At 43.0% G+C, this 26,262-nt stretch overlaps 1 protein-coding gene across 1 annotated transcript in view; it reads right to left on the bottom strand.

Annotated features, from left to right (window-relative positions):
- Positions 1 to 4,545: 4,545 nt before the first annotated feature.
- SH3BGRL2 (SH3 domain binding glutamate rich protein like 2) overlaps positions 4,546 to 26,262 on the bottom strand; it is a 45,920-nt gene continuing 24,203 nt past the window's right edge. The window contains exons 2-4 of the mRNA XM_056565945.1: positions 23,521 to 23,706; positions 16,279 to 16,357; positions 4,546 to 8,702 (exon numbers count right to left, since the gene is read on the bottom strand). Of these exons, the coding sequence (XP_056421920.1) occupies positions 16,286 to 16,357; positions 23,521 to 23,706 (258 nt within the window). The 3' untranslated portion in view covers positions 4,546 to 8,702; positions 16,279 to 16,285. The remainder of the gene's footprint in view (positions 8,703 to 16,278; positions 16,358 to 23,520; positions 23,707 to 26,262) is intronic.

Genomic DNA, 26,262 nt, shown 5'->3' with positions numbered 1-26,262 from the left:
CTGATCTCTCATCCTGATCACAGGCGTGTATTAACACGCCTGTGATCAGCATTATCGGCGCTTGACTGCTCCTGCCTGGATCTCAGGCACGGAGAAGTCATTCGCCGATCGGACACCGAGGAGGCAGGTAAGGGCCCTCCCGGTGTCCTGTAAGCTGTTGGGGACGCCGCGATTTCACCGCGGCGGTCCCGAACAGCCCGACTGAGCAGCCGGGTCACTTTCACTTTCGCTTTAGAAGCGGCGGTCAGCTTTGACCGCCGCTTCTAAAGGGTTAATACCGCACATCGCCGCAATCGGCGATGTGTGGTATTAGCCGCGGGTCCCGGCCGTCGATGAGTGCGGGGACCGACGCGATATGATGCGGGAGTGTGGCACACAATGCAAAGACTAAGTGAACGTCTCTCCTTTTTATCTTTCAGGTGTGATTTTTATATTGCCCACATCTGTTACTTGCCCCAGGTGAGTTTAAAGGAGCATCACATGCTTGAAACAAACTTATTTTTCCTCAATTTTGAAAGGATGCCAATCATTTTGTCCAGCCCATTTTTGGTGTGACATTATGTCCAATTTGCTTTTTTCCCCTCCTTTTTTGGTTTAGTTCCAATACACACAAAGGGAATAAACATGTGTATAGCAAAACATGTGTTACTGCAATCCTTTTCTGCGAGAAATACTTCATTTTATTGAAAAATTTCAGGGGTGCCAACATTTACGGCTATGATTATATAAGAAAACAACCTTATTCAAGTATTTAAAAAACATACTTAGACAAAGGAGTGTATTGCCCAAATAAAATTAAGTCCTCTTATCCATTAAAGAGAGAATCCAACAGTGCAATAAATTGGAAAGAGAAATTCACAGACCTGTTTCAGTCTTTTTTTTTTTCATTTATTTTTCAACTTTGAAGCATTACAGCACATAGTCAATGATTAGGAGCACAGAGCCGTTGCACCCACATCCATAGCTAAGCCTGAAGCTACATTTAGGGGAGGATCCCCTTAATCATGCGTAGTGTAATGGCTTAGCTATGGACGTGGGTGAAATGGCTCTGTGCTCCTAATGAATGTGCTGTAAAGCTGCATAGTTGAAAAATAAATGAAGAAAACGACTGAAACAGGTCTGTGAATTACTCGGATTATCTCTTTAAAGGGGTAATTCACCATTAGGTGATTTTACTACTTACCTGACAGATATAACTGGAGATATTCATTTCCAGTTGCATTTCCTACCTTAAACTACACATCCCACAGTTCCATGCTTGCAAGTATGAGGTCACTTTCCTTCCTCCCACAAATCAGCCCCCCACCCATTGAAACAGTGTTTTCTAATCAGGGGGCCTACAGCTGTTGAAGTTAAAGCAGGATAGGCCCCCTCTGATCACCTGACTAGTGATGTCAGGTCTCGATGCACTGCAACCTGGGAAATCCTGAGACGTGTAATTTTGTATGCTGTTAAAAAATAAACATTGTGGTGATAATCACAGAAGAATTGTGAGAAAACCGTTACACACAGGTACAGACACTATATTATGAACTACACTAACTTTACAGCCCCTGTAACATAGTCAAGTAAAAAAAAAAATTCTGGAATATCCCTTTATAGATGAGTGCTTGGATGCAGATCTAGGTGGAGCTCTGTAGACAGAGAGACCCTTTCCATAAAGGGGTTTGAAGTTTAAACAGCCATATATACTATCAAGCTAAATAAAATTGTGCTCATGTGGAATGGTCTCCTCGCTCACCCGACCTTAGCCCCATTGACTTCTTTTTTTGGGGTGTGCTAAAGAAGAATGTGTATACAATGAGAATCACAGATGCGAATCTCCTAAAGGTATGCCCAGGGACGGCGTTAGGGCGGGGCAAACCAGGCAATTGCCTAGGGCCCCCATCCCCCAGGGGGCCCCCTGCCGGCTGGTCAGTAGGGCGGGGCAACTGTTTTAAAGTGGCCACAGCCCGGCTGCGGCCACTTTAAAACAGTGACCAGCTCCAGGCCCAGTGCCCGCAGGGACCCCCCGGGACATCCCTGTGTCCCGAAAATTCTTTTCAGGACACAAGGATGCCCCGTTTACCTCATAGCGGCCCCGCATTAACTTTAAAACCGCCGTTGGGAGGAAGCGCACGCAGTGACGTCAAGTGCGTGCGCCCATAACAACAGTACAGCGGAGCAGTGAGGAGGACGCGCGGGTATGGTAAGTGACCTGCAGTCATCTTCAGTGTTCCGACCGCCACTCCCGGGATCTACTGCTATGGTTCATAGGCCATAGCAGTAGATCGTGACCCCAGAGAGGTGGTCTGAACACTGAAGTGGGGCAGTAAACAGGCATACAGCCTCCAGCCATACACTGTATATGGCTGAAGGCTGTATGTCTGTGGGGGAACATACTTCACCTAATGTGGGGAACTACTGTATACTGCACCTAATGTGGGGAGACTACTACTGTATACTGCACCTAATGTGGGGGAACTACTGTATACTGCACCTAATGTGGGGAGACTACTACTGTATACTGCACCTAATGTGGGGGAACTACTGTATACTGCACCTAATGTGGGGCGACAACTGTATACTGCACCTAATGTGGGGGAACTATACTGCACCTAATGTGGGGGAAACTATACAATAATATAAAATTGTACTATTCTGATCCCTATAACTCTTATTTTCTGTATACGGGGATGTATGAGGGTGATTTTTTGCGCTGTGATTTGTAGTTTTTATCGGTACAATTTTTGTTTTGATGGGACTTTTCAATTCCTTTTTAGATATTTTTTATAGTATTTGAAGTGACCAAAAATGTTTAAATCTGGTTATTGCACTATTACGACTTTTGGGGCCCCACTTTTGATTTTGCCTAGGGCCACGCTAAGCCTAAAATCGGCCCTGGGTATGCATCATAGGTGAATGTGCTCATACTGCATCAGGTTTATGTGAATCTTGCAAAGCACATGGAACTTTACATCACAAATAGTGGAATTCATATTAAAGATGTTATGAGAAAATGTTGCTGAAAAATGTATTGAAAATATACATTTTGAATAAGTGTCCAGACTTTAGAGGTACCCTGTATAGCCCCTTGACGTCTATGCCCAGCTATATATCTTTAAAGGAAAAATGTATATTCAAGAAAATAAAAACTAGAAATGTTTTGTGTGATTCATCAAATAAAAAAAAATTATATATATATATATATATATATATATATATATATATATATATATATATATATGCAATCAAATTACAACAAACTCCTCCTCTTTCCTTCAGTTTTCTTTAACACAGGATGGGTCTGCTGTGTATTTTCTGCAGAAAATCCAACATACCTGCATGTAAATGTACAGCCTAAAATCTTCACAATATTGTGTGCATTTGACTGCTGCAAACATTAGAAAAAAATCTATGTATTTAAAAGTCTGCAGATGTGGGTTTTGCTGCATATTTGCAGCATTTTCACATCAACATCTGCAACACTGGATGGATTGTAAATTTTGATGTCACCATTGACATGAACGGAAAAAGTGCAGTAAATACATACATTTACTAAATGCTGGGCCTAAAAGTGAGCATTGGTGTATCGGACCACCCCAATCTCTGGACTCTCAGTGTCTTAGATACAGATGGCCACTCACACACCCTCATAAGGATCCTGGCTTTAATAGTGAGGGTACCTCTGGGCCTCTATTGGAGAGAAGGTATCGCGACATCCGTACACTCATTGTTATGTTATTTTATGGTTTGTAATGGGACATTACTATGGCCACCCTAATTGTCTGCACACCTGGAGTCTGCTTGTCACCCGATTCACCATAAGACTGAAATCTTGAGCAGAAACCACTCACTGGAGCATCTATTCAGCTGTCCGGGGCCCCAGAGCCTCTCCTGCCTTAGCTGTCTAACAGAGTATTCATTTCCTTTACAGCATTTTCTTGTTTGTATTGTTGTTTATATCTTAAAATACTTAATAAAAGAAGGTTTCTAAAATTCTCATTCACAATTAAGGTACTGTTATCCACTGGGGATTTACTATATGCAAATCTGCAGCAGGAAAGCTGCCGTGGATAAAAACTGAGTGAAAGCATCCAAAACCTTTTTGTTTGAACACAGGACCAAAGGGGTAATGCTTCTCCTTGAGGAGAGAGTGTTAAGACACTTTTTGGACACATGTTCATGCTCCATTGGGGATTCTGAGAAGAAAGGACATGCAAAGCAGCTTTCTGATGCCACGTTTTAGAGGTAGCTTTCCCTTCAAGCGAAGTTTCACTCCAGTGGGGAGTCTTGGAACATGACTGGGGATATATACTAGGGATCGACAGATATCAATTTTTTAGGGCCGATACTGATAATCTGTGGCCTTTCGGCAAGGTAATTGCCGATACCGATAATGTCCAAAATCGTGATTATCGGCCAAACCAATAATCGGTCGATCTCTAATATATGCCAAGCTAAAAACCATTCCAGAAGAAAAGATCTGTAGACAGCACGTTCTGGGTTAGTGCACCTTGTCAGTACATAAAAGGGTACTGTATGAGAAAACATTTCATGGTCAACTTTTCATGCTAATAAACATTTTTATTAAGAAACTAAGATCAACATTTAATAAACGAAGATAACACCAAGGCTATGGTATCATTTGGGTTTCTTTCTACAGGTGCATGCCTATATAAGGAATATCATACACATACAAAGATTTTGAGGGTGAAAGATGGAATAAAGGGTATTTTTTTTTTAAGAATAAATTACATTCATGTACCGTTTCCTTTTTCAGATCTAAATAAGGATCATACAGATTTGCAGATTAAATAAAATGTCCAGAATGTTGAAAAAGACAATTTACAAAAAAATAGATATATAAAAATAAAATCTTACATTTATTTGTAAAGAGAAGTTGTTTTTCACGTAAGAAATCTAATTGCTCCCGATAAACATGGTCAAATCTTTGTGGAACAACAAATTGAAGTAAGGTTAAATTGCATGGTGTAAGTATTATGCGTTTTAGAATGATTGTGTGTTTGGGGAAACCTGGAAAGACAGTTGCATATGTACTGTTTGGGTATATTAATACGTGTGTATTTTGCAGTAGCGCACTTCACGTCCCAGTTTGATGCTTGCTTTCACTCGGATTGTAGGAGACTAGCTCCATTATAGTGTACAGAGCCTATTTACTATAATGGGTTGAACCAAGCGCATTTCCCCTGGCTATATTAAGTGATCAGTGGGGTTCCTAGCAGCGACAACCAGACTGCATGTCTGCATGACAGATCAAGTTTTTCTAATTGGCAATATTGGCTTAAAATGGGTTGTCCGGAGAAAGAAACAACCCATACTGCACAGATCTTTCCATATCAGAACTACTCTTTCCCTTGTAGCTGTGACATCACATCACGCAGAGCTTCTTTGCCTGATCCCCTCAGCTTCTGTCTGCTTAGGACAAGATCAGTGATGTGAAGGGGGGAAGCTCATATTACTGCTCATTAGATTTTAAAGCGGCAAGAAACCTCTCTCACAGCAGTTTCAATCAGAACAGGCTCACTGCTGTCTATCTGAGAAAGGCTTTATGTCTGTTATCTTAAAATCTAATGAGCAGTAATAGGAGCTCCCCTCTTCACGTCCAAGGTCTTCTCCTCAGCAGACAGGAGAGGAGGAGGGAGCAGGGACGGGAGCTGTGTTTTAAATAGTGTGAGGGAACATGACAATAAAAGCCAGACAGCTCAGCTAACAATTGAAAAGCTCTGTAGTATGGTTAATAACATATTCGTAAGTTGCTTTATTATACTTTTGACAGCATACACAGGTTATTTATTTCGCTGGACAACACTTAAGTATATTTCTAATACAGGTATATGAGGGGTTATTTTTTGCAGGATAGTTAAACTTTTTTGTTTTTTAAAATCCATTGTTTTAGCATATAACATGTTGTGAAACTAGAATCATTCAAATTTGTTACATTTTCTTGTGCAATTATCTTTTTTGAGTTCACCATAGAGTACAAATGACATTAATTTTGTTTTTGTTCTGTATTATAAAAATGTTTTGCATCACCATATTCTAAACCCCTATAACTTTTATTTATCTATCTATCTATGGAGCAGTTTAAGGCAGTTAATTTGTGACATTTTGGGGTTGATTTTAAGGAACTCTGATTTTTATTCCAAGTTTTCTGGAATATGAAATAACCAAAAATAAGCAATTTTAGCATTGTGCATTTTTCTTCTTTTATGAATGGAGTTCGCCATGTGGGTTAGATAATGTTTTACGTTAATAGTTCAGAGATTTCTACATGCAGCGCTACCAAATATGTTCGTTTTTTTCATGGTTTAGAATTATATATAAAAATAGCAAAAGGGAATAATTAGAATTTTTATGGAGGTAGGGGATAAAATTTTGTTGTGCTTTCCAATCTAATTTTAATTTTTATTTATTTTTTGTAGCTTTCTTTTTTAAAGACATCCTGGGACAGTCTATATTGTGATTCCAAAATCCTAAAAACCCTATGAAAGAAAGAAATGCCATAGACTTTTACAGGTGGTGGCAAGGTAGCAACAGAGAAGATGCATACAAAGCCTTATGTGTGTGTATAGTGGGCTGTGTAGTGACTTAACTAGGCCACTTGCAGTACAACAGACCTGTCAATAACCCCAATATCCTAGTCATTCTACTACTGCTTACACAGCAGATTTTACAAGGGAGTTACAAAAAAAAAACATGGTGTCAACCTACAGTGTTTGCTTTAGTGAAGGCTTCATACTAGCTACCATTAGTTTTAGCTTAATGTATTAGTTTCAGATACTAACACCACGTAACTATAAAATACGTAATAAAAATGGTAAATGAAAATTTTACAATTAAAAAAAAAGTTCAAGATATATCTAAATTAAATTGGAGCAAATATAACAAAAAATGAATGCTATGATAAGACGTGGTCAAGTTTTATTAGGTGCCACAATTATTTTGTAAATATTGTGGCTAATTTACTTCATACGCACATTGATGCTTGGGTATCTTGAGCTATACTTAAAGGGGTTATCCACCATAAGGTGATTTTAGTACGTACCTTGCAGACAGTAATGGACATGCTTAGGAAGGATCTGTGCTTTTCTTGGGGCTAAATGGCTATGTAGTGAGATTACCATAATACAGTGGCGAGCTTTTTTTGAACTGGTATTTCGTGTTTAAAGGGGTATTCCGGGAATTTTTTTATTTGACTATGCTACAGGGGCTGTAAAGTTAGCGTAGTTCATAATATAGTGTCTGTACGTGTGTGACAGTTTTCTCACAATTCTTCTGTGATTTTCACCTCACTATTTATTTTTACCAGTATACAAAATGACTGCTGTCTCAGATTTTTCCCAGGCTGCAATGCGGCCGAGACCTGACTCACTAGCCAGCTGATGACAGGGAGCCTGTCTGCTTCAATGGGTGGAGGGATCAATCTGCAACTAATGCAACAGCTGGAGGCACCCTGATTGAAAACCACAAGTCTGCAGCTCATTTATGTTTCAATGGGTGGGGTGGCTGATGTATGGGAAGGAGGAAAATAGAATTGTGGGATTTGTAGTCAAAAAAAGAAGAGTCAAACAGGAAATACAAGTTCACAAAAAGCTAGCCACAGTGTTATGGTAATCTCTTGACTTAGCCATTTAGCCCCAAGACAAGCGCAGATCCTTCCTAAGCATGTCCATTACTGCCTGCCAGATACGTACTAAAATCACCTTATGGTGGATAACCCATTTAAGTTTTTTTTTGTTTTTTTCTTCCTACAAATCCCATCATAATACCATTTTCCTCCCTCCTACACATCAGACACCCCACCCATTGAAACATAAATGAGCTGCATCCATTCAAAAGACCTGTGGTTTTCAATCAGGGTGCCTACAGCTGTTGCATTAGTTGCAGGTTGATCTCTCTCCCACCAAGCGATCGCTCCACCCATTGAAGCAGACAGGCTCCCTGTCATCAGCTGACTAGTGAGTCAGGTCTAGGCCGCATTGCAACCTGGGAAAAATCTGAGACAGCAGTCATTTTGTATGCCGTTAAAAAGAAATATTGGGGTGAAAATCACATAAGAATTGTGAGAAAACCGTCACACACAGGTACAGACACTATATTATGAACTACACTAACTTTACAGCCTCTGTAGCATAGTCAAATAAAAAAAATCCTGGAATACCCCTTTGAAGGGATATTCCAGTCTACTCGGTCAATGATAAAAGCTATATAGGTAAACTCCAAAGACAAGAAGAAGGTATGTTCTAGGCCCCTTAGGCGTAAGACTGAAGGTTTGAGGATTTTTGCAAACAAATGTTCCCTATTGTTCCAATCGGTGAGGGTTTCCAAACTCTGATCCTTACATTTCTAGAATTTATAAGGTATCCAGTGAATAGGTAGAATACTTTAGACCGGATATCCAGAAAAAAGGCAATCTGGCAAGAAGTTATAGTATTGAAGAAAAAAGAAAGGAGTTGGACATTACAGAAATAAGAAACCGTAGGATCACATGCAGACTTCTGCACAACTTGATATACTAACAAAAGGGACCTATTAGGAATGTGCTATTTGTAACTTAGGAACTCCTTTTAGTCCACATTAACTTGTAGAATAATGATGGATCCAGACTGTACAGTGTGTGACAGGATGTTATCAAGCTGCCCAGGAATTGCGTGTTTCTTTTCTGTCAAACGCAACCACGCTTTCCATTATCCTTCATCCTATGGGGAATAAAGAATAAAATGTGAATTTAAGAAATCTGCGCTAAATAAATCCCATACATGCAATCGCCAAGGTGTTGTTTTTCATTCATCCAGACTCCCAAGAAATGGAACAAGTGATCAAAAAGTTGTTTGTAACCCAAGATGGTGGCAATGAAAAATACAGCTCATCCTACAAAAATGCATTTACACACCTCTGATGACAAAAATGAAAAAAAGCTGTGCTCAGAAAAATACTTTATGGTGCAAAAGAAGAAAAGCATATACATTTTCAATCGCTATAATCACATTAGTTATAGAGTTAAATATGGTTTCAGACTAATGTAATACAATCAAATTCTTGTGTAGAGCTACAACGATTAGTCGATAAAATTCGATAACTGGATTCGTTGTAGACTAATCCAGTTGTCAAATAATCGCCCGATTCGTTGTCCACAGCCAGTCCTGAAAATCCCACAGCAGCCGCAGTGACAGCGAGTCACTGTGGAAATTGTATCGCCCAACGCCCGGGACATGCAGTTCCCGGTGCTGGGCAGGTGAATTCTGCAGGCATTTAGCCCTGATTCGGGCACGCGGGGCCAAATGCCTGAGGAATTCACATATAATGGGGCAATCAGTTTTGCCCTGTAGCTAAACTCCTATAGGCTGCAGCTGTGCACTGCAGCCTGTAGCGAGCCGCGCAGGACGACAGCATCCCAGCGTAGGCGCGTGCGATGGCGTCACTCATCGCGCGCACCTCCGTCCGGACCGAGGGCCAACAATGACCGCCGAGCCCCTGAGCTTGCCGGAGTGCATATGGGGGCAGAGTACAGGTAGCAGAGGATCAGAGAGGAGGGGAGGATTAGTAATAATGTCGTACAAGGGGGTTAAGCTGAAATATCATGACATGGGGGGCACAAGAAGAGGGGTATAATGACACGAGGCATCAGAGGGGGGGGTGTATAATGACACGGGGCATCAGGGGGAGGGATATAATGACACAGGGGGCATCAGAGGGGGGGTATGATGACACAGGGGACATCAGAGGGGGTGAATACAATGAAAGAGGGGGCATCAGGGGGGTGAATACAATGAAAGAGGCAGCATCAGAGGGAGGGGAATATATTGGCACGGGGCATCAGAGGGGGGGTATGACATAGGGGGTATCAAAGGAGGTGAATATAATGACACAAGAGTCATTAGAGGGGGAGGTGTATAATGGCACAGGGAGCATCAGGGGGGGGGGGAATATAATGGCACATGGGGCATCAGAGGGGGGTAATATAATGCCCCCTACTTAATAAAGTGTGTGCAGTACACACCGCTTTACCCATGTAGTACATGTAGTACAGACACCAGGATGCAATGCTCTGTACATACCCCCATGGGTAAAGCAGTGTGTTTGTAGTACATATACACATGGTAGTATGTGCAGAACATTGCATCCTAGTGTTTGTAGTACTACAGAGTCTGTACTACAGACATGGGTCGGCTGCAATGCTCTGCAGTCTGCACATACCCCCCCATGTGTATAGGAGTGCTATATATAATTTAAAAAAAAGTAAATAAACCACTCCACCAATAAAAATTAGCTCCCCCTTTTCATATTGTTATACAAAAAAAGTTCAAATATTTATTTTACATATCTGATACTGACGCATGGCTAACTGTCTGAACTATTTAAATTTAATGTTAGTAAATCATTAACATTTTATTTTAATAGTTCAGATAGTTACCCATGCGGCAATATCAAATTTACACTGGTTTCTGTACAGGATCATTAATAATGATCCTGTACAGCAACCGGCGTAAACGTAGGGCTGGGCGGTATACTGGTTCATACCGAATACCACAAAAATTTTTCCTGCACAATATGAATTTTGGCCCATTACGCAATACCGGTTGGGCCCCTCCCCCACTCGAATTAATGAATTATCAGCCACAGCGGGCTGTCAGGTAACTTATCATGTGTCACCCACGGGCGCTGTTCTGCTTCTCCTCCGTCGGTTTATCAGCCCAGCGCTGCAACCCCACATCGGGGAGTCCCTCCCCCCCTGCCAAATAATTCTCAGCCGCTGCGCTGTACTTTGTATTCCTGTGCCCGGGCTGCAAATATTAAAAAACAAACTTTAACTTACGTTCTTCCTCCGTTCCCCCCGTTGCTAAGGAACCGGCCTCACTGTCCTCAGCTGTTCTTGCTGCGGTCCTGGGGATGGGAACGTCACAGAGCCTTCAGCCTATCACCGGCCGCAGCGATGTCCCACCTTGGCCGATGATAGGCTGAGCCCACTGTCATGTAAGAAGCCGGCCGGCTCTGTGACGGTCCCATCCCCAGGAAACAACAAGAACAGCGGAGGACAGTTCCTCACAGGGGAACGGAGGACGAAGGTAAGTTAAAGTTAGTTTTTTAATATTTGCAGCCCAGGCACAGGAATACAAAGTACAGCGCAGCGGCTGATAATTATTTGGCGGGGGGGGGGGGTTAAGAGAAGCAGCACTCCCGGGTGACATACAATTAGTTCCCCGATTGGGGGTGCAAGGCTGGGCTGATAAACCGGCGGGGGGGGGGCACATTGGGGGGCAGAGATGCGCCCATCACATAATGATGATGGGGGGGAGAGGTAAATACCATTAGATACCGTGGAACTACCATAATGTACAAAAATACCGTGATACATATTTTTTATCATACCGCCCAGCCCTACGTAAAAAAAAAAAAAAATATATATTAAAAAAAAATCATAAATTGCTGCTGTTTGGTCACATCACATGCTAGAAACTTTTAACCCCTTAAGGACAAAGGGTTTTTCATTTTTTGCATTTTCATTTTTTCCTCATCATCTTCTAAAAATCATAACGCTTTCAATTTTGCACATAAAATACCATATGATGGCTTATTTTTTGCGCCACCAATTCTACTTTGCAGTGACTTTAGTCATTTTACCCAAAAATCCACGGCGAAACGGAAAAAAAATTAATTGTGCGACAAAACTGCAGAAAAAAAATTAATTTTGTAACTTTTGGGGGCTTCTGTTTCTACACAGTACATTTTTCGGTAAAAATAACACCTTATCTTTATTTTGTAGGTCCATACGGTTAACATGATACCCTACTTATATAGGCTGGATATTGTTGTACTTCGGAAAAAAATCATAACTACATGCAGGAAAATTTATATGTTAAAAATTCTCATCTTCTAACCCCTATAACTTTTTTATTTTTCCGCGTATGGGCCGGTATGAGGACTAATTTTTTGCGCGTGTTCTGAAGTTTTTATCGGTACCATTTTTGTATTGATCGGACTTTTTGATCGCTTTTTATTCATTTTTTCATGATATAAAAATGTGAATTTTTTTGCGAAAACGCCATTGACTGTGCGATTTAATTAACTATATAATTTTATAGTTCGGACATTTCCGCACGTGGCGATACCACATGTTTATTTTTATTTACACAGTTTTTTTTTTTTTTTTTATGGGAAAAGGGGGGGGGGCGATTCAAAATTTTATTAGGGAAGGGGTTAAATGACCTTTGTTAACTTCATTTTTTTCACTTTTTTTGCAGTGTTATAGCCCCCATATGGAGCTATAGCACTGCACACACTGATCTCTTATGCTGATCCCTGCAAAGCCATAGCTTTGCATGGATCAGCGAGATAGGGACTCAATTGCTCAAGCCTGTAGCTCAGGCTTGGAGCAATCACACCCTGATCGGACGCCGCGTAGACAGGTAAGGGGACCTCTGCTTGCGTCCTAGCTGATCGGGACATCGGGATTTTATCGCGATGTCCCGATCAGCCCAACTGAGCTGCCGGGAAGTGTTTACTTTCACTTTCAGACGCGGCGGTCAAATTTGATCGCCGCCTCTGAAGGGTTAATAGCGCGTGGCACAACGGTCTGTGCCGCGCTGTTAGCCCAGGGACCAACCCGGAGTGATGCAGGGTCACGGTGTGACCCCGTTTTAAACACCGGGACCAGGCATAGGGCGTACAGGTACACTACGTACCCTAAGAGGTTAATTTGGCCATTGTACATAATTTTTCAAGTAGAATCAGCGTAACCCCTTTTTTTGGCATTTTGACGTTTTTTCCGATTAATCGATGAAATAATCGACAACTAATCGATTAAAATAATCGTTAGCTGCGGCCCTGTTCTTGTGCACATATTACTGCAGCAAGTCCCGGCCAAACTGTTGCCAACATTGCAACATCATAGAGATCAAAGATGCTTTCAGTTCAGGTTATTAGACCTGTGGTCCAGCCAAGAATTATCACCTTAATTCAGATGCAAGGATGTGTACCTTATTATGACCATCTGAAACTGGCCTTAGAATACAGTGTTCGAAATTTTACACTGGTCATCAAGGCCCAAAAACTCTCTTGGACCTGAAAGGGCTACTCAGTCTAACCAAAAATGACAAGTTTCATAATATCCACTAGGAATGAATTGACCCGGTCAACTTGATTGTCTAAGGCTCCTTTCACACTATGAGCATTCATCCGTTATTAACCCCTTAAGGACTCAGGGTTTTTCCGTTTTTTGCACTTTTGTTTTTTCCTCCTTACCTTTTAAAAATCATAACCCTCTCAATTTTCCACCTAAAAATCCATATTATGGCTTATTTTTTGTGTTACTTTCCAGTGACAGTCATTTTACCCAAAAATTCACGGCGAAACGGGAAAAAAAAAATCATTGTGCGACAAAATCGAAGAAAAAACGCCATTTTGTAACTTTTGTGGGCTTCAGTTTCTACGCAGTGCATATTTCGGTAAAAATGACACCTTATCATTAATCTGTAGGTCCACACGGTTAAAATGATACCCTACTTATATAAGTTGGATATTGTTGTACTTCTGGAAAAAATCATAACTACATGCAGGAAAATTTATATGTTTAAAAATGTCATCTTCTGACCCCTATAACTTTTTTATTTTTCCATGTACAGGGCGGTATGAGGGCTCATTTTTTAACGGTACAATATTTGTTTTGATCAGACTTTTTGATCACTTTTTATTCATTTTTTAATGGTATAAAAAGTGACCAAAATACGCTTTTTTGGACTTTGGAATTTTTTTGCGCGTACGCCATTGACCGTGCGGTTTAATTAATTATATATTTTTATAGTTCGGACATTTACGCACGCGGCGATACCACATATGTTTATTTTTTTTATTTACACCGTTTTATTTTTTTATGGGAAAAGGGGGGCAAACTTTTATTAGGGAAGGGGTTAAATGACCTTTATTAACACTTTTTTTTTGCAGTGTTATAGGTCCCATAGGGACCTATAACACTGCACACACTGATCTCCCATGCTGATCACTGGCTTGTATTAACACGCCTGTGATCAGTGTTATCGGCGCTTGACTGCTCCAGCCTGGATCTCAGGCACGGAGCAGTCATTCGTCGATCGAACACCAAGGAGGCAGGTAAGGGCCCTCCCGGTGTCCTGCAAGCTGTTCGGGACGCCACGATTTCACCGCGGCGGTCCCGAACAGCCCGACTGACTAGCCGGGATACTTTCACTTTAGAAGCGGCGGTCAGCTTTGACCGCCGCTTCTAAAGGGTTAAGACCGCACATTGCCGTGATCGGCGATGTGTGGTATTAGCCGCGGGTCCCGGCCGTTGATGAGTGCCGGGACCGACGCAATGTAAATATACGTCCTGCATCGTTAAGGGGTTAAACCTCTGTTTTCTGTGTAAAAACGGATGCATAATAATGGATGAAATAACGGGTGCTAAAAGGCTGAATAATTATTCATCCGTTAACACCCGTAATAACATCCGTCATGTACGGCCGTAAATACCTCTTCCTACAGACTCTCACCGGCTGCGGGAGTCTGCAGACAGCTGAGGAGGCTACATTAGTGTTTGTACTACTACCCCCATCATGGAACAGAGTCTGTTCCGTGATAGGGGTTGTAGTACAGGGGCTCAGGGATTGATCGCACCGGGTTTCAGATCTGAGACACGATGCGATCCGAAGTTATTAAGCAGGGGAGTGGGCGGAATGCTCCCCAACCATTGTGAGTAGCGGGGGGGGGGCATATCTATATTTAAAGCGCTAAGGGGGGCAAGATATAAAGCGCTCCTTCTAGAAATACTTTTCATTCATAGTGCAGTGCCGGCATATGTATATAGAAGCGCTGTGGGGGGCAGATAACGCTATATGTCTGCCACACCAGCTCTTCTATATACATATACCCCTACAGCGTTATGAATGAAAAGTATTTCTATATGGAGCACACAGTGTCAGGAGACAGCTGCCGGCACTATGTGCTGCTAATAAAAATACCTTTCATTCAAAGCGCTGCAGCAGTATATGTATATAGAAGCACTGGGGGGCAGACATATAGCATTATCTGCCCCCACAGCACATCTATATACATATGCCACCGAAGCGCTATGTATGAAAAGTATTTCTATCAGCAGCATCAGGCCGGCCGATGCTTCTGCTAGAATGCTTTTCACATATAGCGCTGCAGTGGCACATGTATATAGATGTGCTGCGAGGGTATATTATACATGCGCTGCGGAAGGCACATTATACATGCGCAGCAGGGAGTATATATTTATTAATGTGCCGGTGGGGGGGGGGGTATATATTTATTAATGCGCCGGCGGGGGTATATATGTATAAATGCACCGGCAGGGGTCATATCTTTATTAATGCGCTCCAGGGGGCATATTCTAAATCCGCTGGGGGGGCTAGATATATAGGCTATATGTCTGCCGCCGCCCCCCCCCCCCCCCCTCGGTACCGGCCATTCAGGGCTCCCTGCGGGGGATTCAAAAATGAAAGTTAAAACACACCATACATCTCAGGGGAGCGGACCATGCCGCCTGCTCCCCTGCTTAATAACTTCAGATCGCATGGGGTCTCAGAAGTGAAACCCGGTACGATCAATCCCTCAGTCCCTGTACTACAACCCCCATCATGGAACAGACTGTTCCATGATGAGGGTAGTAGTACAAACACTAATGTGGCCTCCCCAACTCCCCGTTATTCATGACGGACTAGAACGGGTCATAACGGATAATCAAAAAATCCCATAGCCTTTAATGGGATTTTGTAAGGGACGCTTAAAGGGGTTATCCAGGAAAAAAAACAAAAAACTTTTTTTTATATATCAACTGGCTCCAGAAAGTTAAACAGATTTGTTAACTACTTCTATTAAAAAATCATAATCCTTTCAATACTTATGAGCTTCTGAAGTTAAGGTTGTTCTTTTCTGTCTAAGTGCTCTCTGATGACACGTGTCTCGTGAACTGCCCAGTTTAGAAGAGGTTTGCTATGGGGATTTGCTACTAAACTGGGCGGTTCCCGAGGCACGTGTCATCAGAGAGCACAGAAAAGAACAACCTTAACTTCAGAAGCTCATAAGTACTGAAAGGATTAAGATTTTTTAATAGAAGTAATTTACAAATCTGCTTAACTTTCTGGAGCCAGTAGATATATATAACCCCTTTAACATTCTTTTTTAAAGCTTTTCTAACGGACGTTTATAATGGATCTATTTTATAGTGTGAAAGCAGCTTAAGAATATACACTTTGTTTACAAAAAACAAATTAAGTAAATAAACAAAAAACTAACAACCTGCTGTTTATGTTGCCTTTATCCGTAGGAATGAGGACACTGTGTTACTTTCCTTGGCTTCAAAAAAGGCATTATAATCCTGGTGAAAATAAAAAAAAAGGAAGAAAGAGGGTTATCAAATTAGCAAATGCTGAAAAAACAAACACACGCTATAGGAGGATGTGGATAATAGGACACCACAGTATTAGTTATGGTATCCATATGGCTAATATCAGGAAACTCCCTTGACTTATGTGACAACAGGTGCTGAATGTGTGTATGAAACTTTACCTCAAGCGACGACAGAATCTTCATCATGTCATGTATTAATCTCAAAACACCCAGTCAATGCATGACCTAAAGCCGCTTTTTTTGTCAGTCTTGGTGAGGACTGAATCCTTAAAAGGAGAACTCCAGAACATAAAAATTATCCCCCATAGTGCCGGCAGTAAAAAAAATAAAGATGTACATACCTTCCTCCGCTCCCCCGGGGCCTCCGGTAACCGGCTCCGGTCTCCGCCGCAATCCACTTCCTGGTTGCCGGTGGTCAGCAGCGCAGTCCAACTCGGGATATGAGGACGGGATTTATGAGGACGGGATTTATGAGGACGGGATTTATGAGGACGGGATTTATGAGGACGGGATTTGGGGTTGGGATATTAGGATGGTATAAGAGGTCAGGATATGAGGAGGGGATTTGGGGTTGGGAACTCAGCTAGTGTATTATAAAGACCAAATCATCATTTCGGGAGAAACTAAAATAGTAAACCGTAAGATACCGTATGAATTGATTCTCCATTGAAAACTGTATGCCAAATGATGCATCAGGTTGTCTCCATTTTGCATCTTGTACAGTTTTGTCAGTTTTTTCCCGTACCGAAAACTGTAGCCTACCACGGTTTTTGGTCCGGGTGAAAAGCCTTATTGAAGCGTATACATTTATTTTTTTTAAACATGGGAACCATACACATACGTGCGTACGGTTCCATCTGGTTTCACCATACGTTTTTTTTTACTTTGCACAGTTTTTTTTTCTTGGAATTTCAGTCAACCAAGTGAAATTTTATTCATAATGGACTGAAACATGGGGATGGAACATTATAATTAGAGATGAGCTAATTTCTGATAAGTTTGATTTGGCCAATTCGCCGAATTTTCCGGAAAAAAATTGGTTTGGTCCGAATTTAGCTATTTGAGAGGCTCAATAGTGGTGTAGAACACTTTGCCTTCTCCTAACACGCATATGGAGCGTGCTGTGTTAGTGAAATAATACTGTTATTCAGTATGACATGAAGATTGCAGGCATCGATATTATAATCACTGCCACAGAGTGTCTGAATGTGGCAGATTTCTTATTTAACTTGAATTTATAAAAAAAAAATTGATTACCCATCCTGGTGAGCATCGCCAGACGAGATACCACCTGTTCCAGCCCCTGCCTCTCAGCGCCCCCCTGACTGTGAACGTGCGAATGTTTCATTTAATCCGCTATGGTTCATTGTTATCGCTCCAAGCTGTTTCATTGGATTCTTGTGATGATTCCACAGGTAATATGACGTCAACGACCATAGGGCCTCAGTTTTGAAGAGATTACATCGATTTTTAAAAATTTAAGATTTATATTAGATTCCCAAGTTTAAATGTCTCAATGTTTACTTTGAACTAATACTGTATGACCACAAAACCCAATCTAACAAGGAGTCACATGGCGGCACAACGACAGAGCCTAGAGGTGGCAGCAGCATGAAGAGATCATAATCTGGCAGAATGACAGCCTGGAGTTGGCGGCAGCATGAGGAGAACATATAGTGGCTGAATGGCAAAGCCTAGAGTTGGCAGCAGCATGAAGAGAACATAGTGGCAGAATGAGACAGCCTGGAGGTGGAAGAAGCAGCATCCTGAAAGTGACCTGGTGACAGAGTGGCGCAGTGGGTGGCAATACCAGTAGCTGGTGACCAAAGTGGGTGAAAGGTCTGATGCAGAGGAATGTTTGTAACTGGGGAGCAGCGCCTTAAATCTGTTTGCCACTGTCCATATTTGTGAAGTGTTGGTGTGGCACCATGGTCCATCTACTCTGATGCATTAGGCATTGGTGGGTGGAAATCCTGGCTGATCCATGCCTGATTCATCTTCACAAAAAGGTCAGTCTCTCCTTGAGGTGACTATGGCCCCCCCCCCCCCCCTCACTTAACACCCGCTCTGACAGCACACTACAGGTCGAGCAGGACAGCTTTTCCAGGGAAAATTCTGCTGGTTGTGGCCACAAATAAAGTTTGGCAGCCCAGAAGTCCAGCAGATCTTCAAGGTGTGTTGGCATGGGCATGTCAAGGTATGCCACCACCTGCTGGTTCAGGTCCTGCTGCTGATGAGTTGCTTCACTATGCGGGTGAAGAAAGGTACTCATCGGCGACTGTAAACTCAGGCTGCTGCTAATAGAGCTGGTACTGCTCCTGCCACCCCACCCCTCCCCAGCAGCCACGGCAGTGGAAGGTGAGCGCAAACCTGCGAGAGGATAGAGAATGACGCAGATAGGCATCAGCCGACTGAATACGTAGGATGTCTCTGTAGTAGGTCAGTTTGTCCTCCATCTCAGTGGGTGTAAAAAAGAAAGACTCCCATTTTGTGCCTGAAGGGAGGTGGAGAGCCAGAAGTCATCCCGCTGCCAAATGGTGACAATTCGTCTGTCACTACGCAAGCAACTGAGCATGCATCGTGCCATTTGTGCAAGTGAATCGGAGGGACTCCCTGCCTTCATCTTCACTGCATACTGCCATGGTGTGTCTGGGTCCTCTGTCTTGCCTTCCTCATAACCCTTTAGCTCCTTTGGCTGCTCCTACTCCCCCTCTCAGATGACTAGAAAAAACGCCCATTCCGCGAAACCTAAACTGTGCTCCACTGTGCCCCTCCTCCAGTTCAGCCCCCACAGGGCTCATGTGGCTGTGAGATGTAGGCGCCACGTCTCCAGTGCCCTGACCAGCCATTGTTTCCAACACGTGTTGTAGGAAATGAAGCAATGGAATGACATAGATCATCCCGTAATCCTGGCGACTGACTAATAAAGTGGCTTCCTAAAAAGGACCCGAGTAAACTCCAGGTGTCACATATGAGCTTCCACTGGTTGACATTGAAGTTACACAGGGGAGTCCCCTATCCGCTTGGATCATCAAGAAATCGGTGATGGCTTTTCTCTGTTCGTATAGTCGGTCCAACACATGGAGGGTGGAATTCCAACGTGTGGCAAAGTTGCAAATCAGACTATGTTGGGGGATACCGTTCTGACACTGCAGATCAATGAGGGTGTGCTTTGTGGTGCGAGTGGCTGAAATGAATGCAAAGTTCCCATTCCTTCCCATTGTTAGGAGGTCTTGCAAATTGGGGGGAGGGGGGGGGGGACGACGACACTTCAGTAACAGCTTGACAACCAGATTGAACACGTGTGCCATGCAGGGAGCATGGCTCAGCCTTCTTTGTCACAGTGCAAACAATATGTTCTTGCCGCTGTCAGTCACCATGGTTCCCAAATCCAGTTTTCGTGGAGTAAGCCATACTCTGATTTCTTTATGAATGATTTTTCGCAGTTCCTCCCGTGTGTGACTCCATTCGCCAAGGTAAACCATGTGAAGAAAAGCATGACACCGCCGTGTCCTGTACACATTATATGCTGAAGGGGCACTGAGACTTGTCCGTGCAGTGGAGGCTGAGGAGGTGGAGTTGCACACTGTCACAGGACCAACCGCCTCAGAACGTGGAGGAGGAAGAAGCGGCGTGACCTGTCCAAGTTGGTGTTGTGGCTGTGCAGGAACCACCCAGTGGGCTGTAAAGGACATGTATTATCCCTGACCATAGTTACAGCTCCAGACGTCAGCGCTGCCGTGCACTTTGGTACACACTGACAGTCTCAAGGACTGGCCCACCTTCTCTTCCACAAAATTGTGCAGGGCTGCCTTCTTCGCAAAGAAATGATGGCCTGGGACTCTCCACCTCGGGTCAGCAAGTCCACCACTTGAAAAGGGAGGGACTGCAGAACCAGCAACTTGGACAGGAGCACATTCAGCTTCTGCGCCGTTGGATGAGTGGGCACATACTGTTGTCTCTTGGACATGGCTTCACCGATGGATTGCTGGCAGAATGACTGAAAGTAGGAAGAGCAGGAGCATCTTGAGCGACAGAAGGAGGGTATGACACACAGCTCCCTTCGGCGTACCACTGGGTGATGCAGCAGGCTGGACCACCACATCAGAGCTACGGTTCTCCCAGGCCGCTTTATGGTGGCGCAGCATATGTTGACGCAGGTCCGTGGTGCCAACATTGGGACCCTGCCCATGCTTCACCTTCTGCCGACACATCTTGCATGTGGCTATATTAACCTCCTCCGGAAGCTTGATGAAAAACTGTCGCAGAGTAGCTGATTTTCCCACCAACAGTCTGCACTAATTGACTACTACTGCCAGTCTCCAGGAACCCCTGTTCCACTACCTCCTGAGAAAGTAGGCTGCCGCGAAGCAGGTGGTCTCCCCGGGCACGTTTGGCTCCAGAATTTCAATTTCTGCTACCATGCTGACTGTCAACCATGCTACCACCTTGCTGGCTCAGCTGCTGCCTCACGGGCAACCTGCAGCCCTCTTCTCTCCTCTTGGCTTGGCAGTAGCTGCTGACTGTCCTCTATTAGATCATCCTCGCTGAATAGTGGAGCTGAACGCACAGCATAAAATACTTCTGTAGGGGAGGGAACAGCATAGAACAGAGGCAATGGGAGGACAGGGACTTCTCCCGGGCCATGCCAGCTGAGGGTTGTGTCTGAGGAACCCACCGACTGTTGACTGTAGGTAGCAGATGTCACTTGTGATTAAGTGGATGACAGTGTTAAACAATCGATGACGGCAGATGGGTTGCTGGTCAAGACACGACAACTAGCTGATACTGGGAGATCAGGCCTCTCGCTGTGACTCCTGTTGCACTCGCCCCTAGTCTGCTGCTACCTCTGCCTGAAGGATTTTAGGCCTCTGCCACTCCTCTGTGCATGTCCTGGCACTTCTCTGCTTGACATACTTAGTTTGTATATGAGGTGAGTACAATACGCTTCACTACGCTTAAAACAGTATTTGTCTAGCACAGCATCAGGTGTGTGTACTTTTGGCTGGCCTTTTATCTAGGCCCTTAGGACTTTATCAGGAACAAAATGGTACAACACTTAGATATATGTATGTGGTATGCACTTATGAGGGAAGAAAATACGCTACAGTACGCTTAAAAAAAGTTTTTGTGCACAACACCAGCAGTAGACACTAGAGCTGCAGCACACAGTCGCTGTGTACTACAGCCAAAATTACACTCTCTCAATCTCATTCCCAATTCAAAAATTGTGCTTGAGCTGAATCGCTGCTGTTCTTCTGTGCAACACACTGCTCTCTGATCCTTTCTATAATAGGACACTATAGACAGTGTCTGAGAGGTGGATCGCTGCAGTAAGAATGCTTTTCTGTGAAAAACAAACTGCTCTCTGTCCAACAGAACGCTTACTTGACTAGGAGGTAAATTGCTGCTGGAAAAAGCTTTTCTGTGTAACACACAGGGCTGTCTGTCCCTATCTATCTCTCTGCAGTGTAAGGATGAAGTGACTGGCCGCAATATGGCTGCCGATTATATAGGGCTGTGACATCACAAGGGTTACTGGCTGCTGATAGGCTGTATCCTGCATGTGATTCAGGGTCATCCCGCCTACGCTTGTTCCCGCCTTCCCAGGATTCTTTGCCCCACGTGGATCCGCCATTTTAGATGCCCTGGGGCCTGGACCGCACTAAATAGAGTTTAATAAAGCGATATGCGTTATAGAATCGCTGTGATATTCACATTCGTTGCAAACCAAATTTTTCCTGAAATTCGTAATGAATTCGGATTTGCCAGATTCGATTTGCTCATCTCTAATTATAATGTATTGTACAATATTTGCAATATGTGAATATACCCTTATGAATGGTTTTTTGGTTCATAGCCCATACTTCCCAAGATAAAAAAATAAATAAAAAAAATGCACCGGACATTGGATCTAGCAAGTCTTATGATGAATGGTAACACAAAAGTGATTGTTCACAGATAGTTTATTAAAGAGCTATGGGATGTGTGTGCTGCAGCTGTCTTATTGTATGTTTATCTACACAAACCTTGAACACTAATGGTAGATACGTTTATTGTACAATGTGTACTGGAAAGATAAGAGGCCACAATGAGTTTGGGAAAACCGTGTTACTGCTCTGATGTACAGTAATGTGTACATCTTTAAAAGCTACACTATTGGATACATAGAGAAACATTTTCTGACCTACATTATGGAGCTAAAATGGTGCTTATATGGCAGGGGATTTGAGGTGGAAATACATAGTTTTGACTTCAATGGGATTTTACTTGTCTACTGTCACAGGAATTGACAAGTCAAATCTTCCTCTGGCATTTAGATCAATGTCAGAAAATGACATGATCAAATATTATTGTGTGCGAAAATAGAAGGGAACATCCCATTGAAATCAATAGAAGTCTGGTACCAGTTTAAATCTTCAGATTCAGTGTGTTTCTGGCAGAAATTACTCAGTGTGCACATACCCTTAAAGGGGTACTCCGCTGCCCTGCTTCCGGAGCTCCACTCCCCAGCGTCTGGAAGTTTATCGTTCCGAACGCTGAGTGCGGGCTTCCGTGCTCAGGGCCGCCCCTCGTGACGTCGCGCCCCCTTCCCATAGACCTTCGTTGAGGGGGCGGGTGTGATGTCATGAGGGGGCGGGCGTGAACACGGAAGCCAGCACACAGCGTTCGGAACAATAAACTTCCGGACGCTGGGGAGCGGAGCTCTGGAAGCAGGGCAGCGGAGTAAATGTATGACCCTGGCTATCTGTGTTACGAACCTGGCACCCAGCATGTTAAACTTAAAGGGAATGTCCAGGACTAGAAAGACCTTTCTGCTATCTTTCAATAACAGCAAAACACCCCTTTAATGGAGCTGACCTGCAATACCGCATTACAGCAGCTTGCCATTTTATATATGTATATGAAGTGAAAAAAACAAACCCTAGAACAAAAATTCAAGTTGGCTCACAGCTTAGGGGATCCCATTTATTTATTTTAAATGGGACCAATGATTACTTGGGCATATTTTCATACCTAATAGTCAAGTCTAAGTGTAATAAAAAGTTTGTACAAAACGATTGTGTCTCTAAAACTGATATGATAATGAATGTAACACAGCACCAACATCTAGAAATAGAGAAAGCTCACCCCACAATATGTTTCATCATTAAATATCTGTGGAGGTAAAGGGTTGCCGTGCTCAGGCCACTTATCCTTAGGAATGTTTTTGTACATCCACTGCTTCTGCTCTTCCGACATAGTGATATCTACTACTTCACATTCAATGTTATGGGACTCCAGGTACTGCATTAGTTCCTGCTGCTGCTTTTTCATCTGTGAAATAAATAAATAATAAAAAGGTTATAGCATCAGGGGGAATTTAGAAAAAATAATATTTTTGCTAGGTTAGTTAGGCTACAATGGGCCCAGTGGGAATGTACTATCTATTTTAATGGCTAGGAAAAAAACAGGAGACATCTTAAAGTGCTACTGTCATTAATAATTTTTAATATGTTGACAAGACATGTCAAAAGTTGTTGATCGCACCTAGTTTCACTGTTGAGAACCACCACGATCACGAGTTATTAGCCAGGGAAGTGGCCACCCCCAGTGGGCAAGAGATCCCTAGATTTCTCTGCATAGAAATGGAAAGGATCTCTTGGCCACTGATCTCTTCCCCGGTAATAACTCAATAAGCTCAGTTTTTCTATTCCTGGATAACCCCTCTAAGGATTGCATGTAATCAGAATGTTTTTCTTGAATCTGTGAAAGGTCTCCATCATTCCTTTATAGGTGTCCTCCATTTATAATCTGTTCCTGGTAATCATTAACTGCAACTTAAAACCTGAATATGTGAACACACCCTAAGGTACACAATTAATACCTTGCTTCTGATAGTTTGGCCAGCTCTTCATTAAACAATGCAGCTAAGCAACAATTATTGACAATATCTGTCCTCTATTGGAAAATCGACCCCAAGGAAACTCAGTAGAAGGTAAATATTACTTTAAATTCAATGAGGAAGATTTGTCATTAAAGGGGTATTCCGCCCCTAGACATCTTATCCCCTATCCAACAGGATAGGGGGTAAGATGTCAGATCGCCGCGGTCCCGCTGCTGGGGACCCCTAGGATCCCCGCCGCGGCACCGCGCTATCATTACAGCACAGAGCGAGTTCGCTCTGCACGTAATGATGGGCGGTACAGGGGCCGGAGCATCGTTACGTCACGGCACCGCCCCTCGTGATGTCACGGCCCGCCCCTTTCAATACAAGTCTATGGGAGGGGGCTTGGCGGTCATCACGCCCCCTCCCATAGACTTGCATTAAGTGGACAGGCCGTGATGTCACGAGGGGCGGCGCCATGACGTCACGCTGCTCCGTCCCCCGTATCGCCCGTCATTACACACAGAGCGAACTCGCTCTGTGCTGTAATTATAGCGCGGTGCCGCAGCGGGGATCCCAGGGGTCCTCAGCAGTGGGACAGCGGCGATCTGACATCTTATCCCCTATCCTTTGGATAGGGGATAAGATGTCTAGGGGCGGAAAACTCCTTTAAGTAAAGGGAACCACAATAACCAGTAGATTCCAGCATTCAGTTTCTAGAGACCTGTTTCTCTATTTCACTTTACCTTTGCACTACTTATGATTAATCCTCAATAATGACTAGACATATAATTTAATTCTAAGTCTTCTGATACGTCATAAATTTTTTTCCAAAAACACACAATTTGCATAACTCCCACTGGCTCTAATGGGAATTTCGGAAATTGTCTAGCCTTGCAAGCTATGCTATTTACATACGTAGACCACATAGTTCGTGTGACTATGCCATTTGCTCACCTTCCTTTATATTTTAGCCATAGTTATGAGTTTTGTCAAGGTAAAAGCGTGTAATCAAGAAGATTTTAAATAATATTTTATGTTAAACATTGCTACTTTATAGTAGAGAAATTTCAGAAGTTTTGGCTAAGGGGATATCCTGACAATAATTTCAGTGGGGGTGGCCTAAAATAGGGGCATGGCTTTCACTTTATACGGTCTCCGGTGTGAGGTGCAGGACTGCACACCGTCACCTCACACTGGCGCTACACTGCCTCATCCCCCCTGTGCAGGCAGTCGGCAGGTGGGCAGAATTGCTGATTTTTGTTCACTTAATGTAGCAGAAAAAAGAATCCAAAAAGTCGCATAAAAATATGAATAAAATAGTACTGATAAAAAATACAGATCATGGTGCAAAAAATGTGCCCCTATATAACCCCATATATGGAAAAATAAAGTTATAGGGGTCAGAAGAGAACATTTTAAGCAAACTGATGTTTATTTATGAATTTTTTTAAAGTTATAAAGGGGGAGATCTACCAGAACATGCTGAGGAAAAACCCCTATAGTGTGTCCTGGAGTCAATGTATGGTGAGTGGCAGTGCTGTTGCTCCAAGCCCAGCCAGTACTTTCTATAGCCACCCCACATGTGTTCTGGTGTCAACTTCAAGTACATCAGTAACTAAAAAATTCTGATAATACAATTTTACCAAAACTATATAGAAAAAAGTGGACGAGGCAACGTATTCTCTGTTTCGGTCTTCGCCAAGCAATGTCTAAATTTTCGGTTTCGTATCAAAATTTCCCTTTCTGTGCATCCCTACTTTATAGTGTTACTATCAGGGGTCAAGTCCTGCAAGAACGCATGGGAACTGAGTTCCTGAATTTTTTCTACATCAGGAGCGACATTCCCATTAGCAGGAGTCCTGTAGGACCAGTCCTTGAGTGGAAATCATGGGTGAGTTCCTCCACTTTTTTTTTTCCAGGACTTGACCCCTGATTACTATCACCATCATCATAGGTATAAAAGATAACACCTCTATATAAACAGAAGCAACACTATATGTAAA

Source organism: Hyla sarda, chromosome 3 (genome assembly GCF_029499605.1).
Source record: "Hyla sarda isolate aHylSar1 chromosome 3, aHylSar1.hap1, whole genome shotgun sequence".
Classification (NCBI taxonomy): Eukaryota; Metazoa; Chordata; class Amphibia; order Anura; family Hylidae; genus Hyla; species Hyla sarda.
Note: the sequence above shows the minus strand (reverse complement) of the source record. Positions and strands in the feature narration are given on the sequence as shown.